We start from the raw sequence: 20,873 nt of genomic DNA on the forward strand, positions 1-20,873 counted from the left end.
TTGCCTTTTGGTATTAATACTGCTTGTCATTAATTATTTTTTAACAAGCCTGCCAGCTACCTGCAACATCAGGTAAAGTCACTATAATTTGGTATATCATTGGCAGTGAGACCTTCGCTGGTATGCATCAAGCGGACAGCTGTCAGTGAAGAGACACAGTACATTGAAATCACTTGATCTAGACAATTCCCATCTGCCAACAATATACGTGTACCTTTATGTACCACACATTCATATAAGAGGACCTCTCAAGGTGAATCCTGCAGTATTCAGTCTCCTAACAAAACATCCATCTATGTTCAACTGTATATAAAGACCACCTTTCAAATTTTCAATGTTTCAATACTGACAGAATTTTGGTTATAAAGTGTCTATTTAGGACACAATGCAGTCTGGATATAAAAAAAGACATTTCGAATAAAACAAATTTTATTTAAGACACATATTCAGTACAAAAAAAAAACATTTATTGATAAACATCTGTTTTAGTGCATAACAAGTCTAGTATACTTTTTGACATTTGGGATGGAATCAACATCACACTTTGAAGGTGAAAATGTGGCTTTACAAGTGCAATACTACATCTTTGATTTCTGAGTGTAGCCTGTGAGTCAAGCCATCGTCATAAACTGAAAAGTTGTACTGCAGACTGAAATCTTCCTCCATAGGATGCAAAATCCGTATAGATCTTCAAAACTGCAACAGCTGAACACCATCAGAACTGGAAAAGAGGATTTGTATTGTTCTTTGATTTCTTTCAAAGTAACCAAGCAGTCATTACAATCACATCAAAAAAATAAATGAAGATTGGCTACCACCACCTTTTCCTCTCGTATGTCTTGCTATCCATTGAGCAAGTTGATCCACTTCCATCCCACGAAGGAGTTGTAATGGTTCATAGAAACTGGTTAAAGGAATTGTACACTAAGATTTTCCAGGGAAAATCGTTTTGTTCAGCCAATAATAGACAAATTACATTTTGTTGCTAAGGTGAGCACATTATTGCCATTATTTTATTGCAAATACAGTGGGTGTTGTAGAAATCTCAGTGCTTACTTTCATCTTCTTCAATGCTACCGTTTTTGGTAAAAGGGCAATTCCCAAATCTAATTTCTCATATATATAGTTCCTAATGCACAAATACCAATTTCCGATAAGTGGATGAAAAGATCATAGGATGTAAAATAATCATCAAAATATAGTTTATATCCAGATTTTTTGGCACATTTCCTTTATTGATCTAATTTACTAGTTTTTGATTTCAACACTTTTGTTGAACCCACTTGCTTTTCCTATATATATATATATATTCAATAACAGAACAGCCACTTTTCTAACCCAAATCTAATATGCTGCTTGGTAAAGTAACAAACAAAATTAGAAATCCTACATTCATTGAGAGAAATATGTTCATCCAAAGTCTTCAGCTCAAGAAACTTTTTCCTAAGTGATCTAAAATTGGTTATATACTGGATAAGCTGTTTGCATAATCCTTCAAATAAGTAAGATGCAGAATATCTTCAAAATGATTATATTGGATTACAATCCATCAACCTAAATGTCTTTCTCGGGTGACAAATAGATCCTTTTACTAGGACATTTAGAAAAAGTCCTCTAAACATCATCTATATTTTATTACCAGATGCATTCAAGGTGGTGTTTTTCTGATGAGCATAAAGGATAGTCTGATGAAGGATATTCTGGGAAAATGCTTTATCAAATATAAGTTTAAAAAACTTCCGCCTCTAATTCACTTAATATAATATGAAACATTCTGGCACTGGTTTCGAAACAGTGTTATATACATTTATATCAAATACTGGTACAGTGTTTTTCTTCCATTTCAGGTTTTTATCTATTTTGTTGACTATTTGGGCGTACTTACAGTTTCTTCTTCATTCACATCGTTCGTTCCTTTTGGCACAAAATCACACTGAGTTTCTCGGCAGTTCACTTCTTCCTAAACAACTCACTGGATCAGCGGAATCATTAGAATCATCATCTGTTCGATTACCCTTTTCTACTTCGGGAATAAGGAGTGCAATGTCAAGTAGTGGAGTTTCTATCATCGCCTTCTTCTAGGATTTCCGAAACCTGATGCATATTCAATCTGAAAAATAGAAAACAAAGTCATTCTGATCGTAATGTAAACATGTCTAAAGACCGGTTGTAGGGTCTGCAACTTATTACTCAACCAACATAACTTCAGAGTCCTGATTCCAAGACATATAAATCATCATACCAAAAACCACCTATGGACTGAAAAACAAATATTTTTTTATGTTTGCGTATTTTTACACTTATTTGTAAACTCCCAAATGATTGTCAGTAAACAGTGAAGTTGAAAATTACTACAAAAACCCAGCTTACCTGTCTATGAAAACACTTGTTGACTGTGACGCCATATTGGAGGTAGCATGCAAAATAAAAGAGTTATTCATTAAATTCTATAGATAGAAAACAGTTTAAATGTTAACTGAAACAAAATATAGATAATTACAACTTGTAATTATTTGGTACTTTATAATTTCGTGACGATCGTATTTTCTAGTAAACAACGTATTTAATGAGCTAAGTTACTATTCCAAGAGAAATCTCGCGTGGGTTTGCGAGAGAGAACGAGAGTGAGATCTTGTGATGGCTGTCGTTATTGATATAACGGCGGTAAGTTGAGCGAGTGTTGGGAGGGAAGGAAGCCACAATAAAGTGTGTGAGCGACTGAACCAATCCCTCGCACGCAAATGGACGATCAATTGAAACTGGTACACGGAGGCGTAGCCCAAACAAACACAACAGACAGTCCCGGGGCTCCCACCACCAGTAGTCCCTTTCCGAAGGAGGATACCGATAGTACTACGAGCACCAGCAGTTGCGATTGTGGCAGTGGTGTTGTCACAAACGCAGCTGCAGTAGACACGGTACTGAGTGAAAATGGCAAAGATAGCGAGGCTAAAGTCTCGAGCTTTGATGTAACTAGCAACAACACGACATCGTGCATGTTAAGCAACACAGTCGCTAGTACATTGACAACAACAACAACAACAGGCTCACCATCAACATTCACTGCTTCAGATACAGCAGGGTCTGATTCCTCGTTAGACCACCGTCTATCCGAGTGTAACATAAATAAAAATGAAGATGGAAGTGACGACAATGTTCCCGATAAAAATCCCTTGTTGGAGGTAGGATTAATGCAACCCATTATGGAATCTAATAAAGCTATAATGGAAAATACTACTTCAAATGAAATGGAAACGAGTAAGTCTGATAATGCAAATAATCATGTCAGTGTTAATCACCCTGGATCCCCCGATTCTGGTGATGTAGAACTAACTTCAGCTATGCAACAACAAGGAAAACATGAACATTCTAGAGAACAACAACCTGTCATTAAACCACTGTTGTCGTCAGATGGTCGTTCTACTTCACAGGTTGCCGAGCAGAACACCACTCAGAGTTGGAACAAAACATCTGAAGCAGGAATGGAGGAAAGCAACAATGTGGAGCGACAACTGTCGCGAACCACCTGTCCGCAGGCTGTACCTTTGGAGACGATACCTAAACCTGGTGATCACGAACAGTCAAGAATAACCCTCAACAAAAAACAAACAAACGTGCAAGGTGGGTAGATTATAGCTGCATTACAATTTGTACTGTGAGATGTTTCAACCCTTATGTTTACGTCATCAACATTATTCGTGCCTATTTTCCGTAGTTCAACCTAAGTTCTCCTTTCGTTACACCTTACATTATTATTCTCCTCTTTAATATATATATATATATATATATATATATATATATATATATATATATATATATATATATACTTCAGTATATCTCCTTCGACACAGTTATTATTTGTCTATTCCTTTAACACATTTGATTTTCGAAACTTGCCCTGATTAAAATTTTTTTTTTAAGTCATTAACATGTATTTATATTTTATTTCTTTGTTGCCTTCGTTTTACCTTTACTTTAATCGGCTTCATATTTCGATTTACTGTTCAAGTTGTTACTTAATGGACGACTTCTATCATATAATTAAACTTGATATATTCTAGGACCTCATCTTTGTTTATTCCATGCATAACTGTGCCCCCTTCCAACTCAATGCAACTATCTTGCTACGTACCTTTTACCACGTATGAATAAAAACAATAAAATACTTCTAGATGCAAAATTAAACCACGCTAGTTGCAAATTTTGCTGTAGGTTAAAGTTGTTTTTTTACCTAACAAAATAAGAATAAGAGATATCTCGATGTGTGAAGACGATAGTTTTTATTTGACACCAAATAAATGCTATCCATAGTTTTATTATTCTTTCTCATTAAACTTACATCGTGACTTAATACACTGTACTGTCATTATTTGGAGGCTTATGTTTAAAAAAAAAATACTATAGATGTGTAAATTATATACTTAAAGAGTTCTCTACTATAAAAGACTTTCTTTACAGTCTTCAATAACTGCGCAGGAAATCTTTCATAAATATATATATATATATATATATATATATATATATATATATATTATTCATGGTGTATGTAATTTCAATTTTAATTCTCAATTCACTCAGCTTTTCTCTCAGTAATTTTGCCGGAACTTTCTGAATGTTTATTTATCGTACCTTCTTCTGCTCGCCATATGGAATTTTCCGGTGAAAGTGTTTTTAAATTACTGTCGTATTTTGAAAATATGGTGGAATACCATGACTACCTTCGCTGCTTTGGTGCTTTCTTACAATAAGAACATAACTGTGCTACTGTGAACTTCAGTTTATTTTACATAGTTGTATCGTTCAATTTTATGTGGAATGTGGTTAAGTTTCGTTTAACAAAATTGTTGTATATATAAACAGCTTGATGCAATACTTGAAAGTTCAGCTGAAGTTCGCTGCCATCTTCACCGACAGACACTGTTTACACATCGTTGTAATTCGTGTAACATTTGTTCAAAACATCACAAGAAGCCCGAGCCGCGTCATTGTTTATTTTAGTACTTCACTCACGCACTCTTGTTTAATATGAAATGAAAATGTGTCACAGCAAGTTGTCGTTTAACTTCAGCTTGATTCATTCAAAAATAATAATAATAATAATAATAAAAGAAAGAAAAAAAAGTACTATGGCACGAGTCTTAACACCACTCAACCCCTGCCTAGCATAGTCTGGGTAAGGGATGGCCTGAAACTTTTTCAGTGGTTTATAGACTGTTTCCTCCCCCGTTAAATAGTGATGCAAGTGAACTAAAAGTTCATCCACGCCTCTGAAGTGTGCCGAGAAGTCGGTTGTTTTCAATATCTTTTTACTTAGTATCAGTTTCCGATTTACATATTACACATTCTCTTTGACATTTGCTAAATATGTGATTTTGAAGCTGTTAAAATATAATTTCTAATCCAATTGTTTTAATTTGTTTCGTTAATCGGCTAGTCTTCGCACCCTCCCCCTTTAAATATCTCTTATATTCCAAAGATTTTTTGTTTGTTTGTTTTTTGTGCTGGGGGTACATTTCTTATGTGTTTTATTCAAACATTAAATACTTTATTGCTATTTAAAATGGCGAATTTTAACACCTGAAACTAAATTTTATAAATTGCTTATATCATTAATAAAAACTTGTTTGTGGTAGTTTTTCTATTCGTTTTGTTTTTGTTTTTTGGAGGTGGGGGGAGTCTTTTTGTAAAATAGAAAATTCTTGGCATTACAATCTATAATTTAGTGTGAGTCATACTTAATGCACGTATCAAATTTGTATTCACTTATATATGTGATGGTAGAAATAGAATTAGATGTATTAATTTTTATTATATATCCCCTTGGGGTATGGGGTAAATTCTAAGATAATCAGTTTTACAAGAATCTAAATGATACAAATTTTCCAACCTTTGATTTTATTTCTAAAGTGACAACATATCTCCTTAGACTTCGTTCTACTGTATTCTTGTCCTTATTCTGAGCAATTAAGCAAAGTAGTTTTCATAAATCAATTTGAAAGATTGGAAAGAAATCTATTGAATGTTTGAAAAGAAGTTTATCATTGTAACTAACATGTTGGAAACGTTGGATAATAGTATACAGTAATATATATCACACTGAAAAAGTATGTATTAAATGTTGATGTGTGTGTTTTTTATTTAGACAAGGTGTTTTTGTTACAACTATAAATAGATCAATCCGGGAGTAATTGACAATTAAATGCACACCGTTGAGCAGACTTGTTTCTGAGTAGAGCATACCAGTTTCACTAATTACAATGAAAGTTTAATATCATATGTGTGTGTATAATTTTGTTTACTGGAGTATAGCCGTTCACAATGAGATATTCATTACTTATAGGTGATCACTGTCAGATATGGAAAATGGTGAACCCATAGATTGTTTTGTTTTGGGGGCTTTTTTTTTTTTTTATGTGTGTGTGAAATAACTGAAGATTAGATTTATTGATTTTCAGCTTTACATGTTAGAAGATTGACTGAAGAACGGACATTTCTGTGGATAAAAATTGAGGAATGAAAGGAATATTGAGAAATGTATTAGCACAGTTTCCTAAGTATGTTGGTGCTATATAAATAACAGCTGATTTGGAGCTGTACTGTTTTGGGAAAGTGCCACTAGTTGATAGTGAGAGAGAAGAGCTCATGGCGTGAGGCCATGTTATAAAGAAGACATGCACCAGAAAAAAATTTTAATAACTTGTTTATGTATTTAAATTGCCTTTCATTATCTTTAACAGAAACTAAGGAAACTTGTTTAATTTTAAAATCAGCTGTATACAATATGTCACGAATTTTCAGATTGAGACAATTTTTTCTAATAATCAACACCCTTAGCAATTCAGATTTTAACTCTTTGCCCCATTTTCATTATTCTTTTTGTATAGAGCAACAGGAATTAATTACCATAACTTTAATGTGTTGTGTATTAGATTTGCATGTTTGTATTTTATGGATATGTGTATGTGTGTGAAATTAGCATCGTCTTCAAAAAAGGTGTGTCTCCTGTCTTAATTTACATCTTAAAACCATTGTTGCTTTTTTAAAAGATTATATATAAGGCAAACCTCTACTGCAGCACAAACAATATCAGAATAATTTTGAGGAGGTGAAGGGCAGCTTACTAATAGTTAAAGACTTCTTGTTTCTAAATTACTGTTATTAACTCTTGAAATGTTAGGAAAATACCAATTAAGAGATTTTAATTATCACTACTTGGTTACTTCCCATCAAAAGCAATATAAAGAGTTTGATTATAATTTGACAACCATAATAGCATTAGCCTGGTCTATGAATGTCTATCTCTGAATTATATTGGTGGTTGCTATAGTAACATTGTAATGCCAATAGGCAAATTTTTAATTTTCCAGACCTCTCATTTTGTAATTTTTTTAATTTTTTTATCTATTGTTTAAATATGACTTCTGAGTACACAGTTTATTTTTAATTGGCAATAGTTCTCAATTTTAGCAAAAGTAAGTGGGACATAAACATTGAAATCAACCCTGGAGTTTTGTTATCTACCTCTAATGATGTATATATGTCAGTGATCTGTGTGTGTGTATCATCATCATTTAACGTCCGCCTTCCATGCTAGCATGGGTTGGACGATTTGACTGAGGACTGGTGAACCAGAAGGCTGCACCAGGCTCCAATCTGATCTGGCAGAGTTTCTACAGCTGGATGCCCTTCCTAATGCCAACCACTCTGAGAGTGTAGTGTATATATATATATATATATATATATATATATATATATATATATATATATATATATATATATATATATATATATATATATAAATGATATATGTATATCATCATAGGTGAACTGGCAGTGTTGTTATAGTGCTGAATAGAATGCTTCATGGTATTTGTTGTGACTCTGTTCTCTGACTATAAATTGCCAAGATCAACTTTACCTTTCGTCCTTTTGGGATTTGCAGTATTGTTAGGGCATTAGACAGGATGCCTTTTCATTTCTGCTCTGTGAGTTATAAGTTCAGATCCCTGCCTCACCTTGTGACCAACTGATAAATGGTGTCAGCAATTTGAAAAGCCAGTGGAATCCCAGTATCATCTTTTCTTTTCCTTTAACTTCATGTGGAGCATTGGATGCCAACAAGAGATCTCCATTTGTCTCAATCTTTGGCAATGAATTGCAGTTGTCTCCAGGTATAGCCACCTGTCAATGCTTCAGTTTCTGTAGACATCCACCATGTTGTTTTTGATCTGCCATCCTTGCTTTTCCCTTGGGGTGTCCATCAGGGGAAAGGGTTGCTTTGTAATGATGGAGGCAGGATTGATATACAGTAAATATTTAGTTTGGTATTTCATATTTGTGAGTTCGAAGCCAACTGAGGATGACTGTACTTTTCATTCATTTGAGTTGTTTGTGTGGAAAAATACTGCAGGTTAAGTTAGGTAGGGGTTGTATCGTTCTGCACAAACAATATCACTGCCTCAAATGACTGGAAAACAAAGTTATCCTCAGCTGGCTTCAGGCTCACACATATGAAATACTACACTAACTATTTATTGTATATCAATCTGTCAGATTTTCCTTCATCTGCCATACATGTGAGGTTTACATTCCTTTTCGCAAGTTGTTCTGGATGAAATATATTTAAAATATAGCCATTGCAAAATATAAGTAGAAACTATTTTTGATCTTAATGTAACTAATCATCATCATCATCATTTATTAACGTTCATTTTCCATGCTGGTATAGGTTGAACAGTTTGACAGTTTCCAGTGAGCCACAGGGCTGTATTGTGCTCCAATCTCATCTTTGCCATGGTTTCTGTAGCTGGACACCCTTCTTTTTTCATACCACTGACACTAGTGAGGTTGCCAAGTAACTAGTAAGACAGGAAAGGTGCACCCACCCCCACCCCTAGGCTAAGTGGGGAGAGGTTGCTTTATGTTGGTTGTTGGCAGAGTTCAAGTATGACAGTGAGATAAGCACAGGTGTCTTGCAATTTCTGAGTAAAGATTTCAATATAAGAATTACCTAAAACCAAAGTAGAAAGTACATAATGAGTTGTAAAATTGTAGTACATTCCAATAACTATTTAGCTATATTTCGTTTTTTAGATTTGGTTTGCAAGATTCTTTATGTGAGTTCGTGTGTTGAAGCATACTCTGTTGTGTCTGGGGAGAGTCATTTTCTTTTTGTGCCTTTATAATTTAACACGCTCACCGGTAAAATTTCCACTTATTCCTTATTTTTATTTTCCTAAAATTTTCATTGTGTCTTGCAACCTTTTCAATAGTCTTGACTCTATAACAAATATCATTAACCTTTTTGAATTTGTAAGAGTTTAGATCATTGATTCACAAAATGCATCTTGTAATAAACATCATCTTATAATGTCATCTCATTCGTTATTTCCTACCATTGCTCTCAGTAACTGTTCTATTACTAAATAGCTGGTAATATGAAATTAAATTATAAACTGCCCATGTTGATTCTTTTATTTTAACATAATCATCAATGAATAAAATGTACAGCTAGGATGAGAAGAAAATGAATGTTCTGTGATGGTATATGATCATTGTAAAAATGTATCTCCAATTTTTATGATGTGAATGATTATACTCTAAAACTAGTTTAATTTTTTGGGCATTATCCCAAAGAATTTCATGCCAAAATATATTACCATATGCTCACAACCATTTCATAAAGCACATTGGAAAGTGAGCAATTTGTAATTATAGAGAATAAACCCTATTTGAATGGTTACGTTTACATACAATGCATAGTAAAGCAAAAAGCAGATCCAAACCTCCTGGCCAATTCTCCCACCTTTTCTCAGACATTCAAGGACTTCTCTCCACCTAGATTCCACATATCACCACTTACACAACCACACATATCCTATTTCTTTCTAAGACACAAATTTCATGACCCCAGTTTACAACTCATCTCAACAGTCCAGGATAAATTCTTACTCAAATTTCACCCCAAAAGGTAGTGGCTACACATGTATAAGCTCCATTCTTCCTGTCTCTCACCTGTATTTCAACAGTAACAACATCCAGTTACTCTGGCTCAAAATCTCCCTCTTTCATTCTCCTAACTACATCTTCTATCATTCTCTGAACTCCTTGAACCACCTTCTACTCAACTACATTTCCTCCTTCATTGTGAACATCTACCTCAGCTTTCCTTTCTCCAAATTTATCACCCTCAGTGACTTCAGTGCTCACAACTCCTCATGGCCCTCACTCCTTATCATCCCACACCTTCTGAATTATTTGCTTTTCTCAACTCTTTGCACCAACTTATTTCATTCCCTACTTGCATTCCAGACTGATACACTGACATCCCAAATGCTGTTAATCTCTTTCTGTCCTCAAAACCTAACCTCTACTAACCCATGACAGTCTGGGCATCTATCAAGTCCTCTGATCACTGCCTCATCACAGCTACCTAACACACAGTCACATACTTCAGTGTCCTTCCCCATCAAGTTTTAAATTTAACAGTTTAAGTTAGATAACTGGTTGGGGCTCCACTAGTTTTATGCCACTTATACTCGGCAGCATTTACGCTTTACTCCAGACCCATCAAAAACAGTTATAGTGGGATGACGGAAACCATCCTTTTGGGTATGTCCCTCCACATTCAACACAGCAAAATCTGAATGTGTTAAATACCCCATACAATTTACTCATAACTGCATTGTAGCTGTTTGGGTAAAAAACAAGGCCAATAACACTTGGAGAATCTCATGTACTCCCTAAAAGTATGTGATGATCACCTATTTGTGCAACTCTTATAATAGTGTGCAAAAGGTGCATTTGTGTATCACAAGGACTTCAAGCTTTCCTGTCTCCCAAGCTGCAGCAATCCTTGTGTCTTTTCAAAAGAGTCTCCAACTTTATGGAGTTTTCTTCTTGTCTTCTAAGTGAAGTCTCCCTCCATGGAGAAAGCCATCCCCCTTCACTGCATGCTTTGCATCCAACTTTACCTACACACCTTTGGCCAATCCCCTCCTTATCTACCCCATTCCACTCCACCAGGCTCCCCACCCTACTTGCAGATATACTAAGTGCAGAAATATTGTCAACTGCTTCAAACAACACAAATATCAGCTCTGACAATGTTACTTCTATTACACTCAAATATTGCACCCCAGGACTTGCTCTTGTATTCATCAAACTCTTTGCTCTCAAGTTTTTTCAGGGTTATGCTGTAACACTCGGAAACACACTTTTGTGTGTCCCATTCCAAAGAAAAGCAACTCCCCTCAACTGGTCCCTATCATTCTATTGCTCTCATTTCTAACACCTTTAACATAATGAAAACAGCCATTAACAATGACATTCTCTAATACCTTGAAACTATTACTCTCTCCTTAGTGACTACCAGTACAGCTTCAGCAGAGTTGGATACACCAGAGACCTTCTTTTACATCACTTGTCAGTGGGTTCATGCTTTACAGAAGGGACTGCTGTATATATCAACTGAACCATTGAGCATGTCTGACATTCCAATCCATCAAATTTTAACACTTACTAATTACACTTATCTCTCATCCCTTAGATCAGTAGCTTCCTATCAGATAGCACTATCGCAGTATGCATTGATAGTGCTTTCTGCTTCACACAATAAGTTTCTGATAAGATTATTCTATGAATCTACTTTCCAGTTTTGATGACTGCTTCAGTGCTGGACCAGAAGCATTGACATGCTTGCGCTAAATGGTCCTTATTCGTTTCAGGCATCAACTGGACAATAGCAGCAATCAGTGAAGGTATGGTAGTGTAAGGATGTCATTTGGTCTCCTTTTCAACAACACTCTAAACATAGAAGTCCATGGGATTTAAATTTGGTGAATTTGCAGGCCACAACTTTGGTATTACATGATCACAATAATTGTCTGACATCCATTCTTGGGTTACATGGGCTTTGTGAGAAGGTGCTGTGCCATGTTAAAATATGCACAGCCTTTCACTGCACACTTCATCCATCCAGAGCTTAACAACTGTCTCCAGCATCTCAACACATTAATTCTAAGATCTTGTAGAAAGGTATAAAGTGACATGATGTGACCTTTGTTACTCACCATTTTTACAACTACCACAGTTTCTGGAAACTTAGTGTGTAATTCTGGAGACATTAGAAGGTTCTGCATATAACCATCTGTCATTTCCCTTGTTTGATTTTTGGTCTTGATGGGAGATTTTTTTCATCAGAGAAGAACCAAAGCATGTCATGTTTGTGAGGGGTTTTAACCTGTAAGTAACTACTTTATGTGGATCAAATAATTTTCTTGTGTCTTTGCAGACATGAACTGACCACTCCTTTGTACATACAACTTGTATGAAGTGTCTTTATGCACTTCAGTTCTGATAGTCCATTCTGACCCCTGAAGCTTTTTAGTGGTGGCATCGATTGATTTTTCAGGATCATCATTGATAGTGTTTTGAACCCATTTGATGAATCACAGTGTCCAAAACTGATTGAAAAAAGTTCAAAGAGCTTCTACTAGTAACAAAGTGAAGGGAAAATTGTATGACACTTATGTTAGAACTGTGGTGCTACATGGTAGTGAGACATGGGCCTTGAATGTAGAGGACTTGAAATGACTAGAAATAAAAGAAGCTAGCATGATCCTTTGGATGTGCAAATGTGTTGTGTAAAACTGGGCATGAGAGGAATCAGATGTAGTACACAAGAAAGACTGCACTGATATGGACATATGATGCATATGTAATTAGTTGTGAACAGAACTGCATACTTCACCAGCTTTTGCCTGATACCACTAATTTTTCTCTCTACCCAGAACTATACACTCTTCCAATTTCTACCCACCCACACTTTCCATTCTCCTCTTCCTATCTACTTCTACTCACCTTGTATCTTATTTGTCTACCCTGACATTTCCTCTATTTTCATCTCTTTCTAACTCCACCTCAGCCACTCCCACCCTCTCTTTTGTCATGTGAGTAACCATGTAGATACTCTACAGCAAGAAACCTGTTTCATTCTGGACCCTTCTCTCAAACCGTAACCCTTCATCTCACAGCATAAAGCTGCCTCTCTCTGTACTGTAGTCCTACTCAGTCAAAGGGGATCGTTGTCTTGTGAGCTATATGGTTACCTCAGTAGTGCTGGTACCATGAAAAAAAAGCACCCAGTAAAGGGATTAACATTAAGAAAAGCATCCAGCTGTAGAAGCCATGCCAAAGCAGACGTTGGAGCATGACAGTTTTCCAACCTGTTGGATCTTGTCAAACCATTCAATCCTTGTCAGAATGGAAGACAATTTCCCATTCTATCCTTGTCAGTAATAAATGATGGTGATTATGATGATGATGTTTATATGGATTGGTTTATTTTTTTAAATTCCTCTTAATGAAGAAAGAGTTGTTCATTTTGTTCTACATCAATGTGATATTCTTCAAGCCAGATTGTTTTGAAATCTAAGCATTTGTGTGAATTTGAGCAAATGTTTTGTAATTAGATGACATTGCTCATATAGCTGCATGTCTCTAATTTAGCAAGGATAATAAACTCGATGTAAAAGCTAATTTTGATAAATAATTTATTTTTCCATATATTACATATCAACTTGTGAAAAAAAAAAAAAAGTATGAAAAGATAGCCAGAGAAAACTTCACTATGCTCTCTAATTCAAAACAATTCCTTTTAGTAAAACATTAACAGCCTAGCTTTATGATGGATATGAGAGGGGAATTCACAATGGACATGAATAGATTATTTCACTTAATAAACCTTTTATACTGAAATAATATAAGCTTCAGTCATTTCCAGAAGAAAAAAAAGAAGCATCATCTAGTGACTGCCTAATGCTTTATATTAATATATTTATATCAACTGTTACAGATAGATATTGCTATTAAAAGATATTGTTCGAGTCTATTGGTAATGGCTTACAATCATATGTGCTCACTGATAAGGGGTCTTTGTAGTTTCTTTTCCTTATCCTTTAACCGCTACTTCTCTGAATTTTACAATGATCTTTCAGGATAAATTTCTGCTCTCATTAGTAAATATTGATCTTGTTGATTGATTCTTGTTTAATTCATGGCAAGTTTGCTGAAATCGGCATGTTTTATTTCCTGATATGCTACTATATTAGCGTGGCCATTTGAAAATCTAATTATATCATAATAACTAGAAGGTTATTGTTAAAACATTAACTTTTTTCATATTCTGTAGTTGTAGTGTTTGAAGAGGAGCTCAAATGAAACCACCCTCCATTGTTCATTACTCGAATGGAAAATAGGAGAGTGCATTTTCCTTAGTTTCTATAAATTTTATGAAGCAAGAATAATTACCTTATTTTCAATGAAAATTATTCTAAACAATATTTACACAAAAGAAATTCATTAAGTCATTTCTGTCCAGCAATACTAATAAAGACTTTGCTTTACTGAGGAGGTCTAATAAGATAGAAACGTACTCAGAGTTGTCATGGTGCTTCCAAGATAAGGTTTACTCCCTATTGCATTGCCTATATTCTCTTTTTAACTAATGAAAATCTCAGGTGGTTCTTTTTGCTTTTCTTGACCAGAATTGACGATACAGTTATTCTTTTTTTCTCTTATCACAGGTACAATTTTGATTAGAATCTCTTTTACTCTCTATGTTTAATATATTATTAGTTGTATTTAGGACAATTAAGTAATTTGGCATTTGAGTTGGTGGCTGGAGTTGACTAAATTAAGGTCTTTATTGGAGACAGTTTGTTCCTACATTTCTAGCTTTATACTCCAGTAGATTTATGCAAAAGTTGTTTTCTATTAAGCAATATACTAGGCTGTTCTATCTGGAGATAGTAAAAACGTACCAGACATAACAATTTCTGAATGCCTTGTTGTACATTGAAGCTAAACTCAGATCCTCCTTTTGATCTTTGCTTGGTATTATATCATTTCTTTTATGCTCCTCAGGCACTTGAGAAAAAGCCTGAATATCATATAATCTCCTATCTCCGGTCCTATAAATCTAAAAACTTCTTCCTATATAATACATTATTGAGAGATTTAGTTAGTATTGAGAATAATGAGTCCAACTAAGTTTTTTTTAGTGTTTACATCACTTACTCATTGTCCTGGGTGAGCATATTAAAATACTACCAAGATTTGTTAATTCTCTTGCAGATTTGTAAAATAATTATTAACCTAGTGGAATGAACTAGACATGCTCCACTCATTAAAAAAACCCTGCTTACTTGTAGCTAAGAAATCATCAACTTTTACCTTCATCGTCATGCAAGAAATCAGTTTGATTCCAGTAGTATAGCACATCAAATTAAATGCCTAATAATTTGAATGCATAACATGCATATTTTCAGAGACATATATGTTATTTCTGATGGGTATTTTTGTACTCTTAGATCAATATTTTTGTTTGCTTTTCCTTAGTTTTGATCTGAGATCTTACTGAGTTGGCTTTAACTTTGAGAATTCTAAAATTATACATGAAATAGTGAAGGTGTGTGGCCTAGTGTTTAGGATGTTCCACTCACATTCTTGTGATTGTGGTTTCAATTCCCAGGCTGAGTGATCTATCTTGAGCAAAATACTTCATTTCCAATCCACTCAGCTGTAGTTGAGTAACTCTGCAATGAGCAGGTATCCCATTCAGGAGGAATGCTGTAGTCTGAGTTACTTATATGCCATGGAAACAAGGTAACTGGCTCTGTGAAGCCTAGGTTTCAAAACCATAATGTCAATGCATTTATGATGTAATATACTGTGATTGAGTCAACAATATGATCTCCTTAAAACAGCTTTGCAGTAAATCAAAAGAAATTATTATTGTAATATGTGTTATTGAAATTTTAATTTTTGGTAATAGATAGAACGCTTTAGATCTTCCACAGACAACCTCTTTAATGTTGTTGGCCTGACGAAATGCACTCAGTTCACCTCATAAAATATGTTGTGTCAGGAAAGCATCCAATTGTTTAAACCATCCCACGGTAACAATGATCAGAAGCAGTGTTGGGTCAATATGGGGCTTGTTGGAGATGACTTCTCTAATGGAACAAATATGTCCAATTTCAGAGACAGAATGCAATGAAGAGCAAAGCGCTATGAGACTTGTACAACCCATGCCAGCGTAGAAAAATGGGCATAAAATAAGGATGATCACTGGCATAAGCAAAGTAATATTTTTATAAAATATGAATTATAGATCATTGTCTTCACTTCTTCAGTGACCTTTTATATGCTGGTCACAGAATGTCAACAGGGGAAATTTCTCCAGCTGTTTGCTAAGATTAAATTGATCCACAGAAAATAAACTGACTTTATTTAGAACTTGCTAATGTTCCTTTATTAAAACAATATATTTAGTTGCCCAATTGTATTATAAACATCTTTCATATCAAGATAAATATTCATTTACTGAGAATTGATTCATTACAAACACTTAAGTATTTATTTAGTGTGAATGTAAAATATAATAAATTGAATTTTTGTTAGCAGCAGTGTTGGAAACCATCTAATCTATAAATGATTTATGATTAAATTGGTTTTACTAGTAGCTGGCTTTTGTGTATATGTGGCATTTTATACACTTGTTAATTAACCTACTATTTACAGTATTTAGCTTTGGTTAATTTCTGTTTCAAATATTGAAGTAGATTCAGCCCTGTTGTAGATTTGTTATTAGAATATTAATCTTGTAATGATACTTTATCATCATCATCATTTAGACTTCCACTTCTTTTCCATGCTCGCAAGAGTTGGATGGAGTTTATTGAGGCAGATTTTCTACTGCAGGATGCCCTTCCTGTTGCCACTTCTTACTCATTTGCAAACAAGGTAATATTTCCCAACGACCAAACAAACGTGTTCCCAGAATATTGGAAATGAATGACATTCATTTACAAGCACTCACGCTCGCACACACATACACACACACAGATATTACAGTGTGTTTCTTTCAGTTTTCATCCACAAAATCCACTCAGAAGGCTTTGGTCAGCCTTGGACTATAACAGAAGACTCAAGGTGCTGCACTGTGGAACTGAACTCCAGACCACATGATTAAGAAGCAGGCTTCTCAACCACACACCCATATAACGACCTACTATAGCCTATCAATGTGTTTGTTATATTTCCTTGAACTTAGATCCTGGATGAAAATTATGCTTTCATTGTAGCCTTGGTAAAATACCTGTTTGGACCTTTTTCAGTAAAGGAATTTTTAACTCAGACTTAATGGAAATTTCCAACAAATCAGTTTTTACATTTCTAGCATTGTTATAATTTTCCAGACAATTGAATGTAATATTCTGCCAAATATCTTCTTTGCATTTATGAAAATTTAATATAGTAAATTTTACATTTATATACAAGAGGTGTCTGAAATTTAACTAACATGGTCACTTAAAATTTCATCTATGATTGATTTGAGATAAATGTTATTCATACTTCTCTTCTTATCAGTTGAAGTATTTAACTTTGTATTTACATGAAAAGAAAAACTAAATTTAGTAAAAGGTAGTTTGAATCTATAAATTTACTTAGATGTAAAGAGGAGTATTTGATATGTGATATTTAAGGTTATTATACGATATTTAAGTTTAATACTGCTGAGTCCGTTAGTTAATGTTCAGATAGGTTTTCCAAAAAAGTCACATTTAGCACTATCTTAAATCTGATGATCTAACAATAATTGGTGTATAATAGTGCCAAGTACTATAGCTACAACATATAGACAATTGCTGTTTATAAGTTATACATGTATGTTTTATTTTTATTAGCTTAATTTTAACAAATAAGGCAGTGCTCCAGTATGGCCGCAATCAAATGACTGAAACAAATAAAAGAATAAAACCATAAGTTATGTACCTCTATTGCGTTGTGTAACTATATTTTGGTTTCTTTAATGATTCTAAATAGTTTTATTTCATTTTGGTTAATTTCAAATATGATAACTGTAGAATTGTTGCAAGCTCTTGTCATCCTAGCTAATTTGTCATAAGTTTAGACGTCTTAATTTCTTTTTTAACTGTTTGAGCATGTTAAAAATTGTGTTTCTCTGGAAGTTTTCAGATTTCTTAACATTGTCTTTATCTAAGGTTTACTGAAACATGCATTAGAAATATAGACATAAAGTTATGAATCAACTAAATAAAGAGAAATGGAGAGAAAAAAAGAACAAATTATTGGACGAATTAGGTAATAAATCAGAACCAGGTTATTGCTTGATATTTAAGATAGAATATATTTTGGGTTTGTTTTGAGATATAGAAAAATAGGAATCTTATGTGTGATCATATGCTTCAGAAGTTCACTTCAGAATCATGTGATTCTTAGTTCAATCTCATTACATCACTCTTTGACCAAATGTTTTCTCACATAACTTTGAGTGAAATTGAATTGGTGGAAACTGTGCTGAAGCCAATTAGTTGAACTGTACCTGTTCTTGGTTCACATACTTACTTTGTTATGCAACTGAGTACCAACACCTAGCTCATGCATGTCTTTACTAGAACTCACTCTGTTGCTAGCATTTGGACCTTTAGTCTGAAAGTAACCTGATACCTTCTCTGCTTTTACCCACTTATCTCAGAGGACCTGGAAAGAGTCAAAGAACTATCCATTCTCCTCATGATTAAACCAAAAAAATAATAAATAAATAATAATTCTAATCACTTGACAGAGAAACAGCTTCTACCTTACATTTTAACAATCAGGAAGCTGGTTCTCTTCTTAATTTAAGATGACTATGATCAAAGAGATCTTGCTCTTTCTCTTATATAGGAAATATTTGACCTCCCCCACCCCACTTTTTTTTTTTTTAGTGAATTGTAAGTTGCTCAGGCAGAGCCAAGTCTTTTGGGACTGTTTTGGAAATAAAGTTTGCTGAATAAATTGTAGTTTACGTCATGAAGGATTATTAGGAGTGATTCATGAGAAGCTGTGTAACCCCAGGTCAAAGTTAGGATGTCATGTGGTTCTTCTTTTGAAATAAAGCTTGCACTTTATACATTCAAATGTTACTGAACTACCAAGTTACCATTAGAAAACAGTGACAATTCTTTTTTATAGAAATAGTTGACTAATTGAAGCTTTATGATATCAGCTGGATTTACCAGGAAAATAGAAAGTATCATTTTTTTTATAGGAATTAAAAATTTGTGAAGATTGTGAAGAAAAAGAGTCAAAGATATGACAGATTTGGGGAAAAGTAAGATTGACTGGGTGTCATAAGTATTGATCAAGTTGACGCTTCATCATCATAGAATCTCAAGACAAAGAAACACACACACACACACACACGTGCGTGAGCGTGCATGTATATGCATGATACATACATACATACAAAGAAACAGAGAAAGGAAGAAAGAAAGAAATCAACCAACTTGTTCGTTGATGGGTTAGAAATTTATATTTCACTCTTGGTGCTGGGTACTCTGAGCAAAGCTTTGAAGTTTACTCTCTTTTATATATTATCTGAGAGAGCATTTAAAAAAAAAAAATTCAAAATGACAGCTTGAGGATGAAGCTTTAAACTAACTAGAATCAAATTAGTAGTTTGTTGGTTTATAGCACCCAGATCAATTCAGTTTTCTCATCTGATTAGCATGATTTAGTAAAGCTTATTTTATAGTCTACCTAATTTACCCAGTGTCTCCCTACCTATCATGTAAATAGTTATGGTTCACATTGTCATTGAAGCTTTCAATGTAAAACTTTTTTTATGTTACATTTACTTTGATCTAATGTGTTGTTTTCGTTTTTTTTTATGATAACCAGTTTTTCACACTTCCTATTTGCACATCTCACCATCAGCATCATTTAACATCCACTTTTCCATACTTGTATGGGTTGGACAGAATTTGTTGATGTAGATTTTCTATGGCTAGATGTCTTTCCTGTAGCCATCCTCACATGTTTCCCAAGTAAGATAATGTTTTCCCAGAGCTAAGCATAGTTTTCCCATGGAAGACTGAAACCAAATGACCTTGCTTGTGTGGTGATGATGCACATTTACAATCATCACATGATATCAAGACAAGGTACATATACACACACACATATCATCATCATCATCATCATCGTTTAACGTCCGCTTTCCATGCTAGCATGGGTTGGACGATTTGACTGATTAAATATGTATATATACACCACGGTGGTGCATGACTACAGCTGCATGGCTGAAGCAAATGAAAGAATAAAAGAGTACAATGAACTTTTTTCAGTTTCTACCTACTAAATTCACTCGTGAAGCTTTGATCAGACCATGACTATTATAGAAGACACTTGCTCAAAATATCATACACTGGGATTGAACACAAGACTACATCGTTGGGAAATAAGTTTCTTAATCACACGATCGTACCTACTTTAAGCTTCTGAGGGTTTTTTTTTTTTTTGTTGTTTGTTTTCCCAGTTTATATTCAACTGATTTCAACATCTTAGTTCTGATGATGATTTTGTTGTTTCCAAGCTTAGTCAGTCACGTTCTCTATCTTTTTTATCACCATAATGTTGCATATAAAATAACCTTGGTATAAGAAAGATTTAGAGAAAACAAATCTTTAAAGACTAGCGTTCATGAGAAGAGTTTGATTGTTAAATTTGTCACATATGCAATTAGTAAGATTGTGTGTGTATTGGTTTATAAATATATTTGATTAGTCATTGCATTAAAAGTAACACTATTTCAAATCATTTCACATAGGAATTATTTCTACAGACTGGTATAGTAAGGTGTGTAATATATAATTTATTTCCTTTGTGATAAATATTGACTTTTTTTTTATGAAAAGGACTAATTAGATTTTACTATTAAGAGGACATAATCTTCTCTGCTTCCCAGTAATAATTTTTCTTTGTGCTTTTCTGTAGTTCAGTTTATGTGAACCTCACTACTTGAT

General features: G+C 34.1%; 1 protein-coding gene and 1 long non-coding RNA gene across 5 annotated transcripts in view; one reads left to right on the forward strand and one right to left on the reverse strand.

Moving 5' to 3' along the window:
- Window positions 1–411: 411 nt before the first annotated feature.
- On the reverse strand, window positions 412–2,581 carry LOC106875797 (uncharacterized). The gene is made up of 3 exons (XR_001410161.2): window positions 2,371–2,581; window positions 1,886–2,110; window positions 412–721 (listed from the first exon to the last, which is right to left on the reverse strand). It is a non-coding gene; the product is annotated as an uncharacterized LOC106875797 (long non-coding RNA).
- Window positions 2,582–2,629: 48 nt separating this feature from the next.
- Window positions 2,630–20,873, forward strand: part of LOC106875794 (ubiquitin carboxyl-terminal hydrolase MINDY-2) — a 179,523-nt gene continuing 161,279 nt past the window's right edge. For all 4 annotated transcript variants that reach the window (XM_014924062.2, XM_052968196.1, XM_052968195.1 and 1 more), the window contains exon 1: window positions 2,630–3,621. In XM_014924062.2, coding sequence (XP_014779548.1) covers window positions 2,742–3,621 — 880 coding nt within the window. In that variant the 5' untranslated portion in view covers window positions 2,630–2,741. The remainder of the gene's footprint in view (window positions 3,622–20,873) is intronic.

This window comes from Octopus bimaculoides, chromosome 5 (genome assembly GCF_001194135.2).
Source record: "Octopus bimaculoides isolate UCB-OBI-ISO-001 chromosome 5, ASM119413v2, whole genome shotgun sequence".
NCBI classification, from domain to species: domain Eukaryota; kingdom Metazoa; phylum Mollusca; class Cephalopoda; order Octopoda; family Octopodidae; genus Octopus; species Octopus bimaculoides.